The sequence below is a fragment of the Gavia stellata genome, chromosome 27 (genome assembly GCF_030936135.1).
Source record: "Gavia stellata isolate bGavSte3 chromosome 27, bGavSte3.hap2, whole genome shotgun sequence".
NCBI lineage: Eukaryota > Metazoa > Chordata > Aves > Gaviiformes > Gaviidae > Gavia > Gavia stellata.
This window is the reverse complement of record NC_082620.1, coordinates 3627746-3647422: the sequence shown is the minus strand read 5'-3', so window position 1 is coordinate 3647422 and position 19677 is coordinate 3627746. Positions and strand designations below refer to the sequence as shown.

Here is a 19677-nt window from a genome sequence, read left to right as displayed (position 1 = left end):
GTGGGTGCCCATCTGACACCAACTGGGTATTGTTATTGAGGGAGGTAGACCTTGATGCTGAGGGGCTTGGAAATGAGATGAAATGTCATTCATTTTGCATGCAGGCAAAAAGCACAGTAAATGAAAGGGTTAGATGGAGTATGCATGAAGGGAGAGCTCTTGTCCTGATCAATAATTTAAAAATTTCCAGGCAAGTGAGAGTTAGGGCTGCATGTACAAAACAGTTATTTGACGCTTTAAAAAAAAAAAGGCAGCAGCAAAAACCTTGCAAGAAGCTATTAAAAAGTCTGGTTTGTTTGGATTTACTGGTTGCACTTGAGCTGAAGGTTGCAGTTAAATGTAACTGGAACTTATGCATGTATAGGAATTCATAGTTACTTCTATTCAAGTTGTCTTAAACTCTGTCCATATCATGATAGCATAAGGGAGAATAAAAAACTAAGATAGCCCTGTCCACTTAGAGGAATGGCTTTGTCTTACTGAAATCATAAAAATTCAAATGCTTTTTCTTAATGTATGCTGACTGTGTCTAAACTTTTATTCTGCATGGCCGCGTGCTGTGTTGGAGGCTGTGCAAAGCAGTGAATGACGCTTGGCTGGGGAGGCAATGTGGTTCAGAGAACGGGCCTGTGGGCTTGCAATGCTTGGCTGTACTCGCAGGCTTCCTGTGTGACTCTAGCTAAGGCAGGCTTATGTCTCTGCCATCCCTGTGCTAAAATAGGGATGATAGCTCATGGAAGGTAATAAAATCCGCTGATAGTTCAGAAGCACATAGGTATATCATGGCTCTCATTCCTGGAGCAAGCACTGTCTAGATACAGGTCAGGAATTAATGCATTCCATGTTTGGTTTGTGGGTTGTTTTTTTTTTTTCAAGGATATCTTGCCTTTTAGGCTTGCTTGCCTGTATCAAAGCCCCTTTCCCCACCTCTTTTCCATCCATACAGAATCCCAAACTCTACGCTAAGAACAGAAGCACTGACCTTCATAATTGTCCATCAGCGGCATCTCCTTTTCTGTAAGGAGTGTGTCAAACCATAAGCACAGCAGCTTCTCCTTTTATTTGAACTGAAACACCCAATGGCAACAAATCTGTATAATTTCCTTTGTTTTATCTGGTTTTCCTCATAATCACTGCTACCATCAAGATTTCTAGAAAAGAAAGAAGTCCTCTGCTTCTTCAAACGTACCATGATAGCTTTTCAGCACCGCGTACCCCAGTTGGTGTAGCCCATGCCATGAGAAACGGTGGCATCAGCAAGTATTAGTGTTCCTTGCTCTCTCTGAAAGGCTGATTTGAGGGGTCTCAGCTCAGATATTCCAGCCAACAGCCCCCACTGGTGTCATCTAGGAGCTGCTGTTGTCTCTGGGGATCCCCAGAACCAGGTGTGCCAGTTAATCGCCCCAAGCGAAGTGTCAGAGCCTTGCAAGTAAGAAAGAAGGGTCAGCTTGTGTGTGCTGGTCCGAACCCCTCCCAAACAGGGTAGCATCCTGTGCCTGGCATATCTGCGGGCTTGTCCCAAGCCTGGATGCAAGAAGGAGCATTTTCACATTTGTTGCAGTGGTTTTGGATTAGTGAGTTATCCCACTGCCTCTCTCCACTTCTACCTTAGTCCTCTCACACTTGAGTGCTGCATTTCTTGGCTTTGTGCCCATGGATTTGTTTGCTTACCAGCAAGAGCTGCCTTGTACAGGTTATTATGTGTCCTGTCGCTGCTGGGTGGACTTGAACCTGACGCGGTCCCTGAGGGCACAGTGGGAAGCGTGGGCTGGAGCTGTGCTCTCTGCCCCCCGAGCCCTGGTTCCCGCTGGTGGTGGGTGACTGAGTTTGCGCTGTGCAGGATGGGGGACACAAGCATCTGAAAAGGGCGACTGGGGCTGCTGCCTGATGTTTTTAATGTTGCTTAGAAACCAAACTCAATATTACCTAACTCCACCAGATCTGCAGTGCAGAACTCATTGCACAAGGGGAAAGGAGGTTTTTTATTTTTATTATTATTTTCTACTTTTTTCCTCTTACAAGAAATAACTCATTTTTCAGCTGTTGGAGAAGGTAGTAATTGATCTAGAGCTTTGCAGCTTGCCTTCCAGAATGGTTTTGTTCTTAATGTAGGAATAAAACTCTGTTAGGTCAAATACACAGCAATAAATACAAGAAGCACATTAGCTTTAATATATTGGATTATTCCACTTGGTGGTGACGGAGAAAAAAACAAGATTTAATTCCCCTGGCAATGCAGGCAAAGAAAATCGCTTTCCCTGCCCATTTTTTTTTCTGTTAAGTCATTTTTGTCTGTCAATGCCAGTGCTGCAGGCTTTGACAGGGTTTAATTTTACTTTTTGTTTTTTTAACCTGGTGTGAAGGTAAGAAGTATTTTCTCCAAGTAAATTGTCCATAGATTCACTCAGTGCCTTTTATTTCTAGCTGTTACCACAGATTCCTTCCCTGGTGGGATGTGGGAAGCTCTCAGTACCGTCAGAAAAGTGGGGATTGTCATGAACTGGCAGGGTAGGGTAGCTTTGGGGTTCACTCTGCTGTTGGAGTGGGGCAGCAAGTTCAACAGAGCTGCTCCCCTTTTTCCAGGCATGCTGGTGTTGGTTTCTGTTCCTACCCTGAAGCTTCCCAGCTAGAATGAGGATTTGCTTCTCCACACCCACTGTTTTTCTGATGTACCACCACCCTTCAGTGCCACAACATCTGTTGCATCTTTCCTTGTGTCTCACAGGCTAGTGGTGGCTTAGGGCTCCCATATGGTGGTGAATGTACTCAGCAGTGCATGGATTTCTCCCAAGTGAGGTGCCTTGTAGTGCTGAAGCCTTTTATCAAATCCCATAGTCATTTCTTGTGCCAAGCCTTCCCTCATTTTCCTGGGAGAGCAATGACATTGGATCCTTTTCCTACAATCCCTGCTTTTTCACAAATTTCTAATTTTATATCAGGAACAGGCCAGATGAGAAGAGGCAGGAATGATTTCCTTGCCTTGTCATCATGGCAGACAGATAGGTGGAAGGTGGCTCTGCTGTGGACCAGGCAAGTAGCAGAGAGACTGCAGCAGAGATTTAGCTTAGATAACAGAGAGGAAACATCTCAGCATGGTGAAGGACTGTAAGAAAGGATTTGCAGGGGGTAAAGCCTTCATAGCCAGAAAGCTTTGAAAAAAGATTCGGTGAGTCTGTCAGGAGTGATGTACAGATGGAGAGGGGTCTGCCACAGGCAGGGGAAGGGGACTTAGAGCAGGCAGGCCTGGGTTGCGTGGTTGGGGCAGGTGTGGGGGGGGTGGTGTTGGTTTTAAAGCATCTCTCTCCTGTGTGCAAATTGACAAGAGAGACTGGGGAAAATAGCAAGGTAGGAGTCTCCATGTGGTTAACTGAGTCTTTGCACTGTATTTAATCTGTCCAGGCAGAGTTATCGCTCCAATAAGCAGGGCTCCTCCACCAGTACCTAGACTCTATCTGATAGTATTTGTCTAAGACGAGAAAGACTTCACAATAATCCTGCTGGCAATTAATTGGCTTTTGTTCAGCAAGAGTGAACAAGATCTCATCTTAATCTGTTTCATTATTTCTCCTTGTATAGCACAGTCAACACAAGATTAGGTTTAATTTACAAAAAAATGCAAAGTCATTACTCATATCTGGATCAGGATTTTATCTGCTTCATTTTGCAATGCTTCATGTGTCAATATTAACAAGAGGAGCTGCGTGGTGTGTGGTGAGGTGGAAATGGCACTGCTTGACTTCAGGACCCTTTGGAAGGATTGCAAGTAGCAGAGCTCTGATATCATCCTTCCTCCACTCCCATCTCCTGCCCTTCCTCAGAGAAGAAGCTTTATGCTCAGGAAAACTATCCTTTTCCCGCAGGGCAGCGGGCCATGATGCTCTTAGCTCTCATCTCCTAGCTCCTTATGCAATAGCAGCCCTGGGCATAGATGTTGAAAAGAGCTCTGCGAAGCCAAAAGGTTTAGTGGTGGACTTAGCAGGGTTAGGCTTATGTTTGGATTTGATGATCTTAAAGGTCTTTTCCAACCTAAATGATTCTATGAAATGTTGTGGGGTCCATGGCAGTACCAGCCAGAGGTGGGGTCGTTTGACGCCAGGTGAGAGGCTGTGCCAGTTCCCTATGGTGGTCTGTGTCTGAGGACATCCCAGTCCTGGCAGTGCAGGAAGGCCAGATTAGTGGTTTCTGAAATGCTCTGCATGGCTGTGGACATGCACGCATGCCTGTGAGTTTATCTACCCCTATGCATTTCAATGCACTTACCCATGAGTGCTCGTACAACCCATCCCACTAACCAGTCTCCCCTTCTACCCAGTCCCCACCAGGCAGCTGGCTCACGGAGCGCTTCACAGCACGTTCCCTGTCCCTTGGTTCTTCTGAACATGGTACCTACATCTACAACACGCTCAGTGGGAGGCATCTCGCTGCCAAAGCTTGCTCCCCTCCCTGGTTAGCACTGCACTCCTGTTCCTGCTGCAGTTGGATGTGTTCCCCCACGATCCATCAGTCCAGTGACCACTCTTACGACTTTATTGTGGCCTCTCTGCCTTTCTGGGAATGCTGATTGTGCTGTGGTTAATGGGTCTGCACAGATAGCAGCTCCAGATGAGTTGCTCTAAGTGCCTGCAAGGGAGGTTAGCCAAGGGCATGTGTAATATAGCTGGGACTCGTGCCTCGCTGGGGAAGGCTGCTGAACTTTGCATGCAAGGGAGGTAGCAAAGTGGCTGCGTGCGCCCGGGCACAGTGTAGATGGGGATGCAGACAGCCCTGCTGCTCGGGGTGTGATTCTTCTGATTCTTGTGGGCTCAATTAAGGTAAGAAGATACCCTGCAAGGAAAGGAAGGTTACTGATTTGACCAATGCTCTTAATAAATCAATGCCCTAGGATAGTGTTGGGTGAGTTGTACTGCTTCCAATTGAATTTGAAAGGCAGGCCTTGATCTGTGTTCAGGAAAGCTCTCACTGCTCTCTGATTAGTGCGTTGCGGTTTAAAAGACTGCCTGCATCCACGGCAAGTGTGCCGGGAGTGTGTCTTGCCCAAGAGGCAACTGCACTTCCAAAATGCATGGGGTGTCCCAGATGGCGGGGATGAGCACCAGGGTCTGTCAAGTGAAAGCTGCTCTGCCAACCATGACCACAGGCACTCGAACAGGACAAGAAGAGAGAATGCTAGCTTGAGCCTAAGCTGCAGCCAGAAGAAACGGGGTGCAGTGATCAGAAATAGGCCCCCAAATGCAACCCTTAGCAGTGCACTTGCAACTATTCTGCGTATCTCTCAGCACGGGCTGCCAAAGCGGGAGCCAGCCACAGCCGGAGCCGCACGGCCCGCCGGGCTGGCTGCCTGCAGCCCGAGTGCCTTCTGCTGTCACCGCCGCCCCGGAGGGCGCTGGGGCTCCGGCACGCAGGGGGCGAGGACACCTTCCATGGGGGGCAGCGGGACCATAGTCACAGGAGGCTTTGGACATCGCCCCTGCGCGGACTGCAAACAGGGCTGTGTTCAGAGCGCCGTGCTTTGGGTGCTGCCAGCCAGCTGGAGCCCAGGGCTGCGGGGAGGAGAAGGTAAAGAAAGCAGGCTCCTCTGCTGCGATCTTTCTTTGCGTTAGACAAAACTCTCTTCCTCAAAAAACAAAGGAGGCTGACACTCAGCCTGACGCTGGGCTAACACTCAAGCGTGCTTGCGTGCTTGCTTGGCTGTATCTGGCTTTTCTATTCCTGTGACATCTCTTCCTCGCATGCCAATCTTGACCGCATCTGTCCTGTTCTGGTTTGGCTGGGTACCTTTGCTTTACCTGCAGTCTGCTGTGTAAGGAACTCAGCTCTCTCGGGCAGCTGTCTTGGGCTTTACAGAATCACTAAGGTTGGAAAAGACCTGTAAGATCATCAAGCCCAACCATCAACCCAACCCCACCATGCCCACTAAACCATGTCCCGCAGTGCCACGTCCACACATTCCTTGAATGCCTCCAGTGATGGTGACTCCACCACCTCCCTGGGCAGTTTATTCCAGTGTTTCACCACTCTCTCAGTAAAGAAATTTTTCCTAATATCCAGCCTGAACCTCCCCTGGTGCAACTTGAGGCCATTTCCTCTTGTCCTGTCGCTAGTCACTTGGGAGAAGAGGCCAACACCCACCTCTCTGCGACCTCCTTTCAGGTAGTTATGCTTTCCAGCTTCCATGAGACTTTCCAGTTGAACTCACTATAGCTGTTCTCTCTAACTCCAAAGCACCTCCCCAGCAGGAAAGCATCGTGAGGCCCTTTTTTTCCTAATAGGTAAGGAGAGTGAGAAAGGACAGGGCGGTCACTGCCCCAAGGACATCAGGAGGAGCTAGCTTGGATGGAAGGAGAAACAGGAATCGGGTTAGCTCAGTGCCAACACTGCTCACCTGTGGAGTGGGATAGCTGAGATATCCCTGAGATATCTGTATGGTGTGGGACAGCACTGAAGGAGGCATGGGAATGGCTGTGTCCAAGCTGCAAAGGGAGGTGTGTGCCTGGGCGATGTTTCTTCGCTAGCCCAGTGTTTTCCAGTTCTTCGGAGGTTTTCTACTCCTGACAGGCGTGTGGGCCCAAATGCAGGGATAAGTCACTGGCTTTCCATCCCATTCGTGGCCATACTCATCTCTGCTGCAGCTTTAGGCTGGAAGCATCTGCTGCAGGTGTGGCTGATGCTCTGCTATCCTGGCTTTCAGGAGGTGCCATTCCCAGCCTCTACAAGCTGTTAGATTTAGGGGGGAATCAGTCTCCTAAACTATCATCCCATTTACAGCTGGCTGGAACAGCTGGGCTGCAAGCAACAAGGAATTGTCAGATTTTTTTTTTTTTCCCCTCCCTCATCCCTTCCATCCCCAGTCTTGAATGCCTGGTGGGGGAGCAAACTCCTCCATCTGTCCACAAACCCCCTGGGTGGGTAATAATAGATGCTTCATATAGAAAAATTCAATTAGACTTGACAAGAGATGTATGCTAGTGCTTCCTTGCCAGGGCCCCATCTTGCTCTGTTCTGTTCCTCTGCAAGAGACTTGCTGTAGAAGCTATTATGAAAGAAAAACCCTTTTAAGTATAATGGCATTTATAGCCAGGACTGGCTGTGGTGGGCTTTGTAGAAAGGAAAATTACAGTGGGATCTCATACAACTGCAGCCACCAAGATGCAATTGGCTACCCAGGGTGTCAGATGCCAGCTGCTGAGGGAGGAAAGGGCTGTGTGGAGTGCTGTGTCTAGGGCTTCTCTTAGTGCCTCGCAGTACTAAAGCTGCCAGGGTAAGAGGTGTGTTTATGCTGGTGTCTTGGCCAAAAGTGAGTAGTTCACATCTTAAATTCTCTCTCTGCAGTTCTCATCATCCAGCTGTTTTGTTCCAGTGTGGGGTGTTTCGGAGAACATTTCCATCCTCTGCTCAGTGTAGCTCACTACTAAGCTCAGCGGTGGTCTGCCCCAGAGATGGCTGTGGTGCACTGTGGGTTTGGTGTGCAAAGGGAATAGGAGCACTTTCTGCGGCTCTTGTTGCCATGTTCAGGACTGGGAGGAGACCCTTTTGTGTAGTTTTGGTTTTGTTGTTTTCTCCAGCATGAATGCCCCAGCAACACTCAATTTTTGTGTTTTAATGCTGGGATTTCTAAATACTCTGAGTCTGGGTGATGAGAATATCTGTTATAAAGTACCTGGGGACAGACCTCTCTCTGTCTGTACAGCACACGTCTGCATTGGTCATCAACGTTCCCAAAAGCTACTGTGTAGTATCACACAGCTGCTTGCTGGTGTTGGCACAGCTGCAAGCAGAAGAAACCCCCCTTTGAAGCTCTGTGTTATAGAGCCCTTCAGTGGCTGGGAGCTTTAATACATCTAAATCCTTTTGTCACAGTCACGCTGACTTTCTGTAATCCTATGAAAATGCATCATCTCTATTTCCATTAAGTCTGTAACACGCAAGAACCCATTAACCTCATGCGCTCTGTTCGTCTCGGACAGATGAGTTGACATAGTCTTGGAATTGGATGTATGTGTGTGGCGCGGATTTCGGTGTGTTCAGACTTCTGGTATTTGATCAAAATTCAAAAGGTGTTTGGAACAAAATATTTCTAAATCAAGGAAGATTTTTTTTTTTTTTTTTTCCCCCCCAAGCACCCAGGCACACACTTGTGTTGGGACTGTAGCACTGACGTGGCTGAACACGAGGAGTAATCGCTCCCCCTGAGGTCAGCAGCAGCTGTTGCAAGAAGCTCTGTGGAGCAGAGGTAGCTATTCTCTGCAGTGAAGCTGCAAGGCACTGAGTGTCTTGGAAGGCACCTCTCGGAGAAGTGAGAAGGTCAGGACAGCTTTGCAGGATGCCCCTGGCAGCCCATGTGAACACCAGGCCTGCTGGCATGAGGGGCACAGCCCCTGGGCAGCTGCATTCGTTGTAACACAGCTGCTGGGGAGGCTGCGTGCATTTAGTAGTTCAGCCTAGGTAAGCCTCAGGTGGGGACCATGGCCCTACCCTGTATTTTCAAGGGACACAGTATTTGAAGGCTTAATTGTGGGGTTTATCCTGACTGTGAGATGGTGCCTTAGGAAGGGCTCAGTTTAATAATTGCATCGTGATGTGGAATATTGATCTCCTTGCTGTACTGCTTCCTTAGGGACAGATGGAGGCCTCATTTCTTCTGTGGGGCAGAGACTTGGCAGCAAGTTGAATATTAACTAGCAACTTTGTCAGCTGCATTAAAGGCTGTGGTGAATAAAGCTGCATTGTGTGACAGTGTGTGCAGAGGTAATGGAGGGGAAAGAGTTAAATTCTGAACTGGTTCTGGTTTCTCCTGGGTCAGAACCAAGGCTGAGCTCACAGTAGAGCTAATACAGATGACCTGGAGGGCATCTGTCAGGGCTGGGCTGTGTAGGAGCCTTCCTGGACCTCCTCTGTGCCTTGCATGAATGTTTTGGTGCACCTCTGCCTGCTGCTGCTCTGCAAACCCCTTGCCCATCAAGGGCTTCCAACAGGTACAGGCTGCTGGGTCGGGGAACAGAGCATGTACCTCTTCCCAAGAAACTCATGGTATTATACAAGATACAATGACTCCTGTTTTTTGGGTAGGACTGGTTGACATCACTTCGCATAACTGAACAGAAAAAGCATGCTTAAGCACAGGACACAAACACCCAGCACACAAGGGAAGATCCACACAGAATTGTGTCATTTTATTATGTTTGCCTGGACTCTGGCTTGGCACGGCTGTGGTTTGGAAGGCCAGTGTGCCCTAGGCACCCAGGTGCAGCAGCGCAGAAAGCCCGATGAAGCAGGGTGTGCACAAAGTGACCAGCTCGGAAGCTCTCTCCTTTGGCTACAGGTAATAGTAGTACACTGCACTTGTAATGGTGCACTTTGATGCAAAGTGGCATTCAAGTATGTATGCGCTGGCAGCCCAGGAAGGGCAGACAGACAGATGGACACAAAAATGTAAGTGCCTATCTCTCTAGGCAACACCAGCTCTATTAAGGGGATGCTCTTCCAGGAGGACTGACTAGCAGGGACAGGCTTGGCTCAGGGAAGCTTAGGTGTCTTTGTTCAGGATGGTGGCTCACAGCCCTGAGCGATATCAAGAGGCACTAGTGGGAGGGTGTACGAAGTGCTGTCTTGTCAGTGAGCATATGGAGTGGAGGCAGACGTGTACTTTTGCTCTTAGTAGCAGGAAGAACTGCGATCAAGTGGCGCTAACAACAGCTTTCTGTGTGAAGAATATCTCCTGCCTGCAAAGAGTCACACTGGATGACCAGGGTGCTTGTTACATGAAGCATGCAGAGGCCAGGAAAGGGTAGATGAGTTTTTCATTTCTTCCTGGACCCCCTCCCTAATTTGCTTCTAACCCACTTCCCTAAGTCCTTGTTGTCTCTCTCCCAGCAATTACTCTCAGTTGCTGCCTGTTCGAGGGAGCCAAATGAAGCCCCAGGGTTGGACACCAGAGAGGTTTCAGCTCCCAACGCTTTCCTTCATAAATGGATGCTGGGAACAGTGTAAGAGAAGAGGATCCAATCCCTATTGCTTTGTATTATCATCACTAAAAATTAAGCACTTAGCAGCCAAGCTAGAGCTCCTATGAGGCAAGCAATGACATCCATTGTTTATAAAGGGGAGAAGCTAAGGTTCTTACTGCAGGTCATGGAAGCAGTTGGTGACAGAGATGTGACAGGGCTCTGGGTTTCCCTGGTATGTTCTCAGACACGAGGTCTATGCTTTTCTTCATTTTTTTTTTTCCACTCTTTAACTTCCAGAAAATATGCCCAAAGTACTCCTTAAAGTTACGGGGTGCCCAAGTCTGGGAAGCAGGCAGGAGCGGGGTGTCTAGCTCAGGCTGGGTGCTAGGGGCTAGTGGCTTAGCAGAGAAGGTCTGCATGATTTTTAGGTGATCTCATGTCTGACAGAGAACATCAGTGCAAGCAGCGAGGCTGAGTCTAATGTGGTGCACTCACTAATCTACTCGCATTCTTTGCATAGTCCCCTTGAGGAAAGGTGGATGGTGGCTCCTGGCATCTTGCACGCACACTCATACACAGAAAGGTTGTATGCTCTACAGCCTGGAAGCAGCACCATGCAGAAACCATCCAAAGGCCATGGGATGCCCTGAGGGAAGTCAGCTCCAGCATGCAGACCCCACATCAGCACGGCTATGGCTCCACTGTTACGCTGCTGTTGGTAACACGTACGCCATACCATCCCTTCCAGAATAGCGTGTCCTGGCCACCGTGTTCGAAGCGGACAAAGCGGACCCCAGGCCCATAGTTGGAAAAGGTGTGGGAGATCTTTGGGATGAGAGACAAAATGGTTGTTGGTAAGCATCAAACCACTGTGAACTTACCCTTCTTTAGTGCACAGAGCCTTCAACCCCACCTGCCCGAGTCACACCTACCAGGTTGGGTAACAATGAGGACATTTACAGTGGGAGTTAGTGGGAGGAGATTTGATCCCATTGTTGGTCAGAGGCCATTGAACCTCTCCCAGTTGGGCATCTCTTTCATCTTACACCTGCAGTGGTGGCTCAGCAAGTTTCCAAGTTTTATGTAAGGTAGCCTTCCAGTATAATCCCTCTGTTCAATCACAGGGTCATGGCTCTACAGAACACATGACAGAGCCTTCTCCAAGAGAACTCTCCTGCTTCTCTCTGCTTGAAAATATTCCTGATTCATGCAGGTTGGGTGTCACCTGCGGAGCCCACAGCTGTAACTCACCTCAGTCCAGTTGGCATCGCTGTCCTGTGGGATGGCAATAGTCTCACTTCTGTACTCAGCCAGAACATCCTCATTCTCTGAGAGCAGCTTCACACAGAGCTCATAAAGGCAGCCGGCATCGCTGCGTCCTGCATACCTGCAAGGCGATCCAAGCTGCTGGTCTTACCCGTGTGAACTTGACAAAGAGCCAGAGCGTACAACTGCATCTGGGTGAATGCAGGCTCTGCCAATCTCATCAAGTTACTGGGGCCTTGGTTTGAGGTGGAAATCTGTGATGGTTCTTACTCCAACCCACTACCCCCCCTCATTCACAACAGGAACCTGGTCTCTAGAGGCCATATGCACCAACAGTTTGAAGCTTGTGGGAGCTGCCAGTAGCTCTGTAAGCCAAGACCCAGCCCTGTCCCACATCTAGGGTATCTGGCAGCTGAGGTGTTAAGGCCCAGTGCAGGTATCCTATAACCCTCCCTGCCCTTATTTCTCTTTCTTGAGACTCTGCCTGCCTTCTGAGGCATCCTTGCTACTTACCAGTCTTTTACCACAACTTTAGGCTGGGTTGTATCCATCAGCTCTTCCCAGTAGCCTTCAGCCCTAAGGTCAATGACCTGAGCCTTTCGACACCACCTGAAATGCAAGATGTTAATTGGTATCACAGTCTCTCCTGGGCCTGGGGGAACCAAAAATGTCTCGGTCCCTGAATAAGAGAAGAAAGTAGCCTTACTCATAAGATGTAACAAAGTATTTATGGACTTCTTCACTAGGGAATTCTTTTCCAAAGTCCCCAGGGAGGTCTTCAATTTTCCAGCCATCACCTCCATTCTCTACCTCTCCCCAGTGCTGCAAGTCTTCTGCAAATGGCAGAAAAGAGACTCAGATGAGTCTTAGTTTCTGTGGGCCTGGGGAACCTGAGCTTATCCCACTGGAACCTTTCTCTGGCTCATGAAAGGTATGCTGTTAGGTGCAGCACTAATTTTGTATGTAGACTGCGGAGGTGTTTGTTAAATAGAGGTCGGGCAAAAACCTTTAGTCTGGTTGAACTTGAATGTTAACAAACTCTAATATTCCCCACCAAAATGGCTATGTACGTGTGGGTTTATTTAAGAAAGTACTCTAGTGAAATTAGGTATTCTGAACTGTGTGTCAGCACTTTCAGTGTCATAACTTAGAAATAGCCTGGGGAGAGATGCTGATTGCTTTATTTCTAAACTGCTAAGTGGTATTTCTTAAAAGCAGTTGGGCCCTAAACATTGGGCTTCTCTGGTCTCAGCCAGAGGGAACGTGGCTGTTGGAAAAGCTTGCAGAAAAATAATCTGTAAACAAAATGGAGAAGCTGTGTTGATATTGCTTTGGTCTATGATGTGTGAAATGTATTTGTTGCTGCTTGGGTTATGAGGCTTGGTTACTGCTGCTTATTGCTAAGCATCTTGTAGATCTGGCAAGCGAAGTTCGTAGATTATCAGAATAATGGCAAACGGGGTACATGCACAGCTCTAACACGGGCTGTAGTAAGGAGGGTACAAACAAGATTTGCCTGAGCTGCTTCAAGGAAGGAAGCCTGAAGTGTCTGGTGAGCTAAGGGCAGACTAGCTCCTGGGCGGGGAAAGGCTTGATCTTTCCTGTCATGGTTTAGCAAGAAGCAATCTGGAAATCCAGATGCCACTACCATTACTGCACTGGACAGGGGTTCTGCAGAGGACACTGGTCTCCCAAATGTGATTCTGATCCCTGAGGGCTTATATAAAGTTGATGTCAAGTAGAGCCCTTTGCAAAGGCTGATTATCAAAGGCCTTTATGCCCATTAAATGATTTGACTGCATGCATTAAGTGATTTGACTTGGGCAAGAAGAAAATGCTGCAACCTGATGGCAACTAAAATCTTTTTTCAAAGACTGGAGATGCCCAATTCCCAGTGACTGGTCATCTCTATGAAATCTTGGGGCTTGTTATGCTTGTCTCTCACCTTCACCACATGGGTTCTTGATGAGATTCTTCCTTTTCTTACTCAGGAAATAGAAGTTTTGCCAGTTCTCTGCGTTCTCCTGTGACTCTGCTCCAGTGAGGCCTTCCTGCTGACACTTCAGGATCCAAAGCGCAGCTCCGTCAACCAGGTTCTTCCACTGGCAGCAGACCAGGCGGCACGCCAGCACCAAATCCACTGCAGGTATGGAAGCCAGGATTCTGATCAGGACTGCTTCAGGGAGGGACTCCATCCTTGGGCCAGGCTGGATGGGGCTTCCTGAGAAAGCAGGGGGAAAGGAGTGGTGACACAGCGCCCCTTCAGACATGGGGACCCCACCCTCGGCGGTGTCAAATGCTGATGCATTGGAAAAAAGGGAAAATAAGCGTGTTGTCTGAAAGCATGATTTTGGGGGCGTAGATTGCTTCCTAACCTCAAGGCCTCCTGACCCCTATTAAGCTAATACCCTGAAGCGTGTGAGCAGATTAATATTTTATGTTCTAAGTGAAGCCCTTAGTAAAATCCATCCACAAAATGCAAGTAGCTGACATCTGCAATTGTGGACAGTTTGTCAGTTTCCCAGACTGGAATTGTCCTTCCAGAAATCTCTGCTGCTGCAAAAATCAGCTGCTTAGTAATGAATTCTTCTGCAGCGGGAGGCATCTGGGTGTTTGTTCTGCCTTTAAGAACATCACTGACAACAAATGCTGCACAGCAGTACCTAAATATCAGTGGTGAGCATCTTGCCAACTGCATTTGCAGTGGTTCATTCTGTATCTGAAAGGCTTTCCCTCAAGGGGCTGGCCCTTCATCTCCTTAGTCATGAGCCTCTATATAGAGTATAGGTCTGAGGATAACTGTAAATAGCTCAGTTGATATTCTTTAAAATCCCTTTTTCTATGGCCTTATAGCCTGAGCAATGAAGTCAGAAGTGTGTGCTTTAACTTCCTGTGCTAATTCTGCACTCTGACTCCCGACAGCTCTCTGCTGCCCTGAGTTCTAGGGCCAAGTGCTGCAGGAATAAGGAAGGATGAGCATGCAGATTCAGAGCCCCATGTCATCAGTGTGGGATGCACTGTGACACTGCTTTTATCTCGGCTGAGCCCTGATGCTGGGAAGCTGCTGAGACTGCAGCAAACTGCACAGATGCAGCCAGACTCCTCAGGAGTGAGTCATTAAGCCTAGGAGAGCACTAGGAACAACGCAGGTGAAATATCCTGATGTGCTACTTGATGAAATATAACTGTGCCAAATCTGGCAAGGGAGGGAAGAAATAGGGAGTCACTGCTATAATGGCATCCTAAATCTAGATGTTCTAGATGTTCCAGATGCAGAGCTATCATGTGTCCTCTATCTGCACTGCAGACAGCAGGAGGAAACTGTCATTTAAGATTCCCTGGCTTTTATGGGGGTAGTATTGAGGATTTCCCATTCCCCGCCCGCCCTTCCAACCCTCATCCACAGTCCTGAAGGGTAAAATGGGATTTCTTTTTTGAAGAAAAAAGAGATCATGCTGGCTTCATCCCCTGCAGGAACTTCACCCGCCTGACCTGCTCTCTGCCTGCTGATGGAGCATTACCGCTCCCCTCGCTTAGCAAGGATTTCCCACGCACTCAGGGACGGGGTGAAGGTCCTGACTTCCCTTTTCCACTCCGACCCACAGTATCTTAAAGCTGGACTGGCACCTTCCACCCCTTGCCATGCTTGGGGCGCACGCTGGTTCCCTGTCTGCCCCCCCGCCCCTCGCTCCCCCGTGCCTTCCCTCCGCGGCTGCCCAGCCGAGACAGCCTGGGAGAGAGAAACCCGCGGGGCCAGGGCGCAGTGCCCCGCGGCGGGCGGCCCGCCCCGCCCCGTCCCCGCAGCCCTCCCGGCAGGGCCGGGTCCGGCCGGAGGGGCCGCGCGCTCCTACCTTCGGCGCTGCTGGGCGGGCGGCGGCGGCTCCGTGGCGGGCGGGCCGGGGCCGGGCCGCCCTGATAAAGGGCAGGGTCCGCGGGGCGGGGAGGCCGCGGCGCCGCCTCCTTCCGCGGCTGCCCGCCCTGCGCTCCGCCCGCTGCGGAAGGGCCGCGGCCGCCTCACATCCGTGTCCGGAGGGCGCAGACGGGCGGAGCGCAGGTGGGGCCGGGGCCGGGGCGGGGGGCGGCGGCGGGGGGGCGCGCTGCCCCGCTGCTCGTCGGGGCCGCGGCCCGGCAGCCTGGGGCCGGCGGTTTGCCGTGCGGTTCTGTTAGTAACCGGTAGAAACTCTGCTTGTTTCCTGAAGCTCTGTGCTGTAGGTGCCCGGGGATTTTCCGCCGCGTAGCCCTGCAGCCCGTCACCGAGGCTGTGGGGCTGTGATGACAACCATTTGCGACCTCCCCGAGGACGTCCTGGTGGAGCTGCTTTCGCTGCTGCCAGCCCGGGACCTGATCTGCGCCTGCAGACGGGTCTGCACGCAGTGGCGGTACGTGGTGGATCTGACCACCCTATGGAAACGCAAGTGCCAGCGCGAGGGGTTTTATATCCCGAATTGGGACAGAAGCGTCTCTGACTGGAAGATCTTCTATATGCTCTGCAACTTGAAGAGAAACTTAATCAAAAACCCCTGTGCTGAAGGTTGGTTTAATTATTTATGGTAGAGAGCTAGGAGTTTCCTACCAGTCAGAGTGAGTCAGTGTCCTGCGTTACTCAAGTACTGCTGGTGGTGTGGGACTGTCCAGCTACCGATGGATCCACAAGTAAACATCTGCAATAAAACTACCGAGGGCAGATACAATATTGGTAAATACGTGTCTGCGGTTGCGACCAGAAAAGTCTCTGGAGTCACTTAAGGCCCCAGCACTGCGGTCAGTGATGGTTAATTTGCACAGCAAGTGTAATATGGTAATGCAAGTATCAGGTATTGGGATTAAACATTTGGGCAGCTGGAGAATTTGTGTTGTCAAAGACTCAACTAGTATGACTACAGTAATTCTCCTTTATTACTGATGATGAGTTTCTGATGTGGTCAGAAAGTTGCTACCTATTGTCCTAGCTGCTGACAGCCAATGACAACATAAAGACAGGAGTCACTTCCAGCTGTAGGAACAATACAGTGTATCTGAAAACTCAAAGTAGGTTCCTAGTATTCTTCTGTAGCTGATTCTTCAACAAAAGCAGAGATATTGCTGGAAACTGAAGTGATGTCCTAATACTCATCTTTGATATCTATGCTTTTAGAGAACTTTAAGCACTGGAAACTTGATAATAATGACGGAAATAAATGGAAGATTGAGGATCTGCCTGGACCTCACGGAAAAGACATGCCAGACCCTAAAGTACACAAATACTTTGTCACTTCATACGGGTGAGAACTGGATTCCAGTAACACAGAGCAGGGAGACCTGCTTCCTCCTGTCTGTCTGCAAAGGCGCTATGATTAGAAGGCTTGAGGCAGGTCACTGAACCTTAGCCCATGTGTGGGGAAAAAGGAGGCGCTTAATTAACCTTTTATACCTGTTAGTCTAAAGAGAGAGGTGTACTGCTGAGAGAATTAATCACAGTATCTGCTGAATTTCTCTGTCCTCACCAGGAATTTCCTGTAACTTTTTTGTAGTCATGGTAAGCTATATGGGATCTCTGCTGCTCTTCTACCAAAGGTGGTAGGCAAAGGTTGAGGTTTGGCAAGCTCATCAGATGCACCTCCCTGACAAAGTCAAAGCTCTGTAACCTCTAAGAATGGTTGGTGTATTTGTCATGCTAACAGCTTGCAATAAAAGCTGTCAACAGAGGATTAGACGCTCTTGCATCCATTAAGCAGTAGTTTCCTGCTACCAATATATGCTATACAAGTGCAGGGGTCCCTCTTAATCCAGCTTGTAGGTAACTATTCCTTTTATCTGGGAGTGAAGCTAATCAATCAGTTCATTTCCTTGTCTAGTTCTGGCTACGGAAAAAGACATGCCTTAGTCAGGTCAGCCTTGCGGGCCTTCAAGGTCTGGGTGGGCTTTTGGCAAGAGTACAGCTGTCAGGCAAAGTGGGGACGTTGAGAGGGAAGAAGCATGTTTTGTGAAGTTGTAAATATTTCTATTGCTGTTGCAGCCCATGCTTCAAGTCTCAACTCATTACCCTGCAGAAAGAAGGATACTGGAATCAGTTGATGGATGAGAAACGGCCTGAAATTGTAGTCAAGGACTGGTAAGTGTATGCACTGAAAACTAGAATTTCTGGCCTAGAGATAGCTAAGCCTCTGAAGCTTTTCGTGCTATAAAATTAGTTCTTTATCCTTTGGGGGTTGTACTTCTTGAATAAAGCATAAGCTAAATCTAAGTTTATTCAGTGGGCTGTAAGGAGGTGGCAATCCTGTGATGAGGAGGGTAGCTGCGAAGTTTTGGAACTTCGTGATAGCTATGGGGATGGCATTCCTTTTCCTCTGCAGACAGGGATCCCCTTGGAGACCTGCTTTTGAACACTAAACTGAACACTGTATATACAACCCTGCTCCTTGATTACTCCTTGCCTCTCTAGGTATGCTGCCAGATTTGACTGTGGATGTCGCTATGAACTTACAGTGAGGCTGCTTTCTGAAGACTACATTGTCCTTGAGGAGTTCCACCCCGAGCCAGTCGTTATAGAGCAGTGGAGCGATGCAGTGTGGAGAGAGGTAAGCGGCAGCCCTGTGGGCAGTAGCTTTACATCAGTATCGTGACACTTGAATCTTGTAAGTCTTACCTGGCCAAAAGTCCCAAGTGGACCTACTTTCTCTGCTCTTCAGCCTCCTCTACTCAAGACAAAAGACAAGTCTGTCCTTGCTGTTGACAATGCTGAAGAAGCAGTAGTGCCATGAAAGAGCCAGGTTTGGCTTGTAGATGCCCAGGGTTTTCCAGACTATCCCCTGGGCTTCTGTGTTACTTTAGCCCAGCGTCTTTAATTGTTTCTGGTTTACACTTAAGTTTTTGTCTAACCAAGTTACAAGAGCACAGTTCTTGTTTTACTGGATCAAAAAGCTTTGTTTTAAAACTACTGCATGGATGTCATTTAAAGTATTGCAGACATTACTTTTCTTAAACTGCTAAACGTGTTTAACTAGTTTGATTCGGTGTAGATTCCCCATTACATTCTTGCTTACATGACAAATATACCTAAGAATCAAGCTTAACATTATGTTTGACTTGGAGAGAATTTCAGGGCAGAAAGCTGAATAAGAGGCTTTTTTCCTGTCCCTCAAAAAGGGGCATAATGCACTTTCATTGAACGATACCTTAAATGAGCTTTTCCTGAGACCAAGACTCACATACTGTAGTTCTCCTAGCTTCTAGGTCTGTGCTGGTTTATTTAGGCAAATTAAGAGGGATTTTCTTCTTTCTCTCCAGATTTCTCACACCTTCCAGAATTACCCAGCTGGAGTTCGTTACATCTGGTTTCAGCATGGAGGCCAAGACACCCAATTCTGGGCAGGGTGGTATGGGATCCGAGTGACCAACAGCAGCATCACCATTGGGCCCCTGACATTGTTATGAAGGCACAATATAAGTGTTTGCTTTTACCTCAGGACTGTAACCAGGTGGTCTCAGGTGCACTTATTTCTCTAGTCTCTGTGTGAGTGTCCTGGCTTTGTCTTGCACAGCTGATCTCAAATGCAAGCAGCTAGTTCTCCTCTTTCACAGCAGAACTTCTGCAGGCCTAGCCCTTTGGAAGGACTTCTGTCTTCATCTTTCATCCTCCTGTACCGTGGATGTTACTGCAATTACTAGTGCCCTTCTGCAGGAGGAAGACTAGGACCATTAAATATGACATCTGTCTTTTCTAGTTAATATGGCCTTGTGCTACAGCCAAACACCAAGTCTTAAATAGAAACCATTTCTTGTTTGTTTATGGAACTTATGAAAGATAAGGATAAAATATTTCATTTCACATTATCAAAGCTGTCCTCAAGGGCTGTGCTACAGAGAGACTTGTTTTGTATGGTATTTTCCTGTTTCAGTTTAATTACATAGAAAAACCATGTATCTTTCACATCAGATCTTTCATAGCATAAGGAAACTGTCCACCCTTTTTCATAAATGCTGTGTCACTGCTACTTAATTCCTTACCATTTCTGTAAGTGTATATGATCAAAATGGTACATGCCTTCCCTGTCCGAATACAGCCCATCATTGTTTGAATAAACAGCTAGAGAAACAGGAGATAAGGAATCCCTTAAGGTGGTTACCTTACAATGTAAGTGCCTTTTGATTGTGCTGGGCTTTTTCCATACTACCTTTGTACTACCGGAATACTTGGTTTGTACTGAACGGTCTAACCCTATATAAAATGTTAAAGCAGTGCACAACCTGAATCTATAGTATTCTTGCACTTTTTACTTGGAGGAAGCTGGCTGTCTTATCAAACTGTCTGACCAACAAGCTCAGCTCAAATACTATGAACCACGTCTTCTACCCCGTATGCATAGAGCCAATACAAAGGTCGTCTTCCATCTCCTTTGATAGGTCTAGGATTAACGGTGTTTCCCTTATCTGTTCTCTGTTAGGAACAGGACATTTGGCAAGTGTCCTTGCTGGACAGGCAAATGCC

At 48.3% G+C, this 19677-nt stretch overlaps 2 protein-coding genes across 2 annotated transcripts; one reads left to right on the top strand and one right to left on the bottom strand.

Annotated features, from left to right (window-relative positions):
* Nucleotides 1-9174: 9174 nt before the first annotated feature.
* FBXO2 (F-box protein 2) lies at nucleotides 9175-15091 on the bottom strand. The gene is made up of 6 exons (XM_059829859.1): nucleotides 15062-15091; nucleotides 13156-13431; nucleotides 11917-12043; nucleotides 11724-11819; nucleotides 11196-11331; nucleotides 9175-10769 (listed from the first exon to the last, which is right to left on the bottom strand). Exons 2-6 carry the CDS (start codon nucleotides 13403-13405, stop codon nucleotides 10635-10637), a joined length of 744 nt encoding a protein of 247 aa, XP_059685842.1. The 5' UTR covers nucleotides 13406-13431; nucleotides 15062-15091; the 3' UTR covers nucleotides 9175-10634.
* Nucleotides 13341-19419, top strand: LOC104252015 (F-box only protein 6). Its single transcript, XM_059829858.1, has 6 exons — nucleotides 13341-13356; nucleotides 15410-15741; nucleotides 16345-16471; nucleotides 17206-17301; nucleotides 17632-17767; nucleotides 18477-19419. The coding sequence occupies exons 2-6, from the start codon at nucleotides 15483-15485 to the stop codon at nucleotides 18621-18623; spliced, it is 765 nt and encodes a 254-aa protein (XP_059685841.1). The 5' UTR covers nucleotides 13341-13356; nucleotides 15410-15482; the 3' UTR covers nucleotides 18624-19419.
* Nucleotides 19420-19677: the final 258 nt, after the last annotated feature.